We start from the raw sequence: 5,000 nt of genomic DNA, 5'->3' as shown, positions 1-5,000 counted from the left end.
TGTATTGATGCACTCCCCGCATCGGGCGGGAGGATGTTCGGAACTGAAAGTTTCTATTTTTGTCGGGTTTGAGGACCCTGGGTCCCAGTGATGCAGGGGCTCGGGACACCCCGCATAATTTTTTTCATGTGGTCGTGAGTTTATGTTGAATTCGTTGTGTCGCGTAGAAATTGTAATCCTTGCTGCGTTTGAAGAATAAATCGTTGAATACAAAATACCTCGAAAATGTTTTATGTTTTTTTTAAAACTTTTTAACCCAATCGATCAAATCAAAGCTGCTAAGCGCTTTGTTGACGAGTTTTAGACCCATGTACTTTTTTTTTTGGGCCATAATCTGCCATGATCCATATATAGGAGGAGGTGGCATATACGGATAATACATATTAGCACCGTCTCTTATTAATTGGTATTGTTGGTAACGTTTTTGGTAGGTTTTGGTTTTGTGAGCATTAACTGATGAGGCCCTGGTAGTTGATTTGAACTCAATCGAAGTGTCAATGGTGATTTATCATTTATTGCTTTTGCTAATTTGCTTTTTTTCCCTTCTGACAATTTAACTCCATGTGCATGAAAAAAAGTCATATCTTGTATATAACATATGTTACATAAAAATGCATAAAACTTATTGAATACACTTTATCTAAATAACAATTTACCATCTTTTTGAACCAATTCAACGTCTTGTTCACTGAGAGTCAATGCATAAATACTATAAGCAGTAGCTGTTGTTCCCGAGAGTTCATATCTAAACACTAGTCTTCCTGTTCCATCTTTGATATCTGCTTTTTGTTTGTTGTTTTTTTTAAATGGAAATATATGAATGGGGTCAGTGTTTTAAAATTTGTTCTTGTCAAAAGCGTTCCTTCCCCAAATTCACTGTTTTTGAGTAAAATTTAATGCATCTCTGTATACTCGTGTTAAATCTTCTGTAGGATTGTAATGTAAATCAGGGTATTCGTTACCATTTCCAACTTCAAGATGATATTCAGTCATTGTTCTTGGATCTGTTGATAAGGAAAAAGTGTCATACAAAAATGGATTAACTTCTTCGTTATCCAAATTGGCATCATCGATTATGAAAACAAAAACATGACGAGGCTTTGATTCTCCAGAAGATATTGTAAAATGTCCCGATCTTTGTTGTGTAGAACTGCTTCTTGCAATATTTTCTCTCAAATAAGTCCATTTATGCGGTTTAAGATATTGGCTCATATACAACGTTTGTCCTTCAGAATTAAAACCTATTCTCGGTACAAACTGCATTTTCAGTTTCAGCAGATTGCCAAATAAGGTTATTGTCAGATTCAATTATCAATTTTGTTTCAATTCTTGTGGAAGGCAATGATTCGTTTTCCAATGCTTCGAAAAATGAATACCTGTATAAGGGTAGCTCAAAATCAACAACAGATGATGCTCCAACAATTTTCGTTCCAAGAAGCCTGCATTGTAATTTGCTTGAACTACTCTCGGCTCTGCATGAGCTCTGGTATATTGAAAAAAGAATTCGTTTGTTCCTGTGCTTTTAGCATAAACAGGACTATATTCCAATAAATTTTTAATATTCACAAAATGATTGGCATCATTGCAATCATACACTTTTTTACCATTGAGTCGTACATCAATATCTTTCACGAATTTATGAATGCCACTTACTATACCGTTAAAACAAAATGCAGAAGAGTGGTAAATCAAATGTGAGTTCGTGATACGAGTACGTTGCGTCTGATCGGGAATGGTAAGGATAACAATAATAATCATAATAATAAGAATAAATAATAATCATAATAATCATCATCATCATCATCATCATCAATAATAAACACGAAAAAGAAGCGGTTTTTTAAAACATTTAACGATAAAAATTTGCGATAAAACATTTCGTAAAAGCATATTAAAGTTTGTAGACGACGTTTCGACGTTTGGCTATCGTTATTAGTAAGTCAAAAAATGACAGATAAAAAAGGTTTTAATACAAAAAGACATAGGTGATGGAATGTTTTTTTAAACTCTTTGCTTAAAGATCGTTTTTTATCTTTCACTTTATGACGTGATAATGACGTAAGCCAAACGTCGAAACGTTTTACGAAATGTTTTATCGCAATTTTTGATACTTAAATAATAATAATAATAATAATAACATACAGATAGAGAAATAGCAGCTAACCAGCCTGATATAGGGATCAAAAACCATAAGAACAAAACCTGCGAACTCATAGATATGGAAGTACCATCAGACAGAAACACCTCCTTAAAGATCACTCCAAATATAAAGACCTAGAAACAACCAGAATGTGGGGAATGAAAACAGAAACAATACGAGTTGTTATAGGTGCTCTTGGGCTCATCAAGAAGGGACTGGAAAGGCACACGGAAAAAAATCCCTGGGGTAATGAACATCAATGAGCTACAAAAAATAACTTTATTAGGAACAGCTGACATACTAAGGAAGGTTTTGTCTTAAAAGCAAAATTTATCAGCCCTGTTGTGCCCAGCCCTTTAGGAGTATACAGCAGACGGAACAGCAAGAATTCACATAATAATAATAATAATAATAATAATAATAATAATAATAATAATAATAATAATAATAACAATATGTCTGAATACAGTTTATAAATGGTTCGCCGCTTATTTTTTTAAGACCTATGGATCAGCACCTGGATGTGTACGGACTGATGGAGGCGGAGTAGAGATGGGCAAAGGAAGGATGCAGTGGCACCACGGACAATTTGCTTATTGACCGGATGGTTACCCAGGATTGTCACCGTGGGAGAAGAAACCTCAGCATGGCGTGGGTTGACGTGACCAATGCTCATGACATGGTGGACCACGAGTGGTTGAGTGAGATGATATCGATACATCGATTCCTAAGGGGGCTAGCGAAAGTGGTTACCAAGCTTAGCTTTCTAAGGCCTGGAATACCACGATTGTTACAAGAACTAAACTGGAGATGGAGATGTCAGAGACTACGTCCGCACCTACTTACTCTCTGCCTGAATCCCATCTCTTGTAAACTCAAGGCTACTGAAGGATATAGACTCTCGAAGCCGATTGGTACCAAAGTGACGCATTTCTTGTACATCGATGATCTTAAGATCTTTGCTGCCTCCGCACCTAATCTCAACACCGTGATGGAATTAGCAAGATCTGCAATGCAAGATGTCGGCCTGGACTGGAATCCGAAGAAGTGCTCTGTTGTACACACCAAAAGAGGATTGAAGGTAGAGGATGCCGAGAGCTTAGCATTTGACGATGCATCAGTGATCAAATGTCCAGAAGTGGAAGCTCAGTACAAGTTTCTGGGCGTGTTGGAAAGCACAAGACAAGAAGATCAGATAGCCTTAAACTCGCCGCCAAGGTGTATCTGAACAGAATGTCCATCATATGGTCCAGTCCGCTCGCTGATTTCAATCGCATAGTAGACTCAAATCAGCACGCCTTACCTGCCTTGACTTACTTGATGTGGACACAACACCTTCCCATCACGGAACTTCTACGCAAGATCGTCGTAGAGCAAGGAGAAAAGCACCCACTGGGCTCAACTGCCTTATGTCATCTTGCAAGGCAGTACGGAGTACAAGGTCCGCCTTCCATCGAAGCCAAGTACAAGACGATTAAGATCAAAGGTGCACTCAACCTGTTCAAGAACGAGAATCCAACCATGGAGCTGGTGCGCCAGTTTCAAGACCGTTCAGTAATGCTAGGACATTGTTCTATTGTCAAGGAAGCTTTGAAGTATGGGCAAGAGCTTGGAATAAAGCTAAATTTGGTGCACCCTAACCCTACATGCTGTACTGAGGATGGAGATGAGATCCCAGGTACAAGAACCAAACAGCAGTTGAAGCGAGCTCAGCAAGAAAAGCTGAAGGAGGACGTGCGAAGTCAGAGTTGACAAGGGAAGCTGATCGCCTCGAGATGGAGTGACTCCGAGCTGAGTAATGGGTGTTTTGACTGGCTTAAGTGGAAATCCTGTCCATCACACGTGATTGCCGGTATCTATGAGCTGTACGAGAAGATGCTCAATACACGAATCTACCAGAGTAAAAAGACAAGAACTGCTAGGGAGCGTGACGTGCAATGCAGACTCTGCAGCAAAGCGCAAGAGTCGGTAGCACATATTCTGGCTGGATGTTCTGCGCTTGCGCATATCAAATATCTCCATGGGCATAATTGCGTGGTGAAGATTCTGTTTCTTGAGATAAACCATGATCTAGAACTCGTAGACACTGTACCACCTTGGAACTCCCCGATCGAGCCAAAACCTGTCTAAAAAGCGCAGATGCACAAGCCTTTTGGGATGTCCCACTGTACGCAGACCACGTGGTAGTGAGAGCCAAACGGATAGATGCTAGGGTTGTGGACCATAAGCGGAAGATTGTCACTATTTTAGAGATGAGTTGTCTATGGGTGAACAACAGAGCTGCAAAAGACCAGGATAAGACAGATAAGTATGCCCCCTTGCGGCTGGGACTAAAACAACAGTTCAAAGGATACCGCACAGACCAGCACAACATCATCCTAGAAGTACTGGGAGGATACTCTAAAGGACTTGAGAAAATATAGGATAAGACACTAGTAGAGCATTTTCTGAGTATTTTAATGTGATATCTCAGACAAGGAGATTTGAAAAGTTTTTTTTTTCTTCAAGCTCTACTTAGAAGACATTTTAATGTATTAGTTTCTATAATAAGTTTTAATTTAATTTAATTTTCTTATTTCCCACTGGTCTTTAGGTTGCGCAACAGCGCCCAACTGTGCTTTAGCAATCGTTTAGCACACATAAGTTTGCACTGCTATAATAATAATAATAATAATAATAATAATAATAATAATAATAATAATAATAATAAAATCAAGGCTAAACACCAAGCCCTTGAGAACAACTCAAGAACAAATGAGACAGTTCCCAAAAACATAAATGCAGGTCCGTAAATCCGAATCAGAAGGATTGACTTAATTATTGGTATCAAAGATTTAATGCATTAAAATAAATTCCTATC

At 38.5% G+C, this 5,000-nt stretch overlaps 1 protein-coding gene across 1 annotated transcript; it reads left to right on the top strand.

The window, feature by feature from the left end:
• Positions 1 to 2,786: 2,786 nt before the first annotated feature.
• On the top strand, positions 2,787 to 3,368 carry LOC138034324 (uncharacterized). Its single transcript, XM_068881809.1, has one exon. The coding sequence runs from the start codon at positions 2,787 to 2,789 to the stop codon at positions 3,366 to 3,368; it is 582 nt and encodes a 193-aa protein (XP_068737910.1).
• Positions 3,369 to 5,000: the final 1,632 nt, after the last annotated feature.

The sequence above is a fragment of the Montipora capricornis genome, chromosome 2 (genome assembly GCF_036669925.1).
Source record: "Montipora capricornis isolate CH-2021 chromosome 2, ASM3666992v2, whole genome shotgun sequence".
NCBI classification, from domain to species: Eukaryota; Metazoa; Cnidaria; class Anthozoa; order Scleractinia; family Acroporidae; genus Montipora; species Montipora capricornis.
Note: the sequence above shows the minus strand (reverse complement) of the source record. Positions and strands in the feature narration are given on the sequence as shown.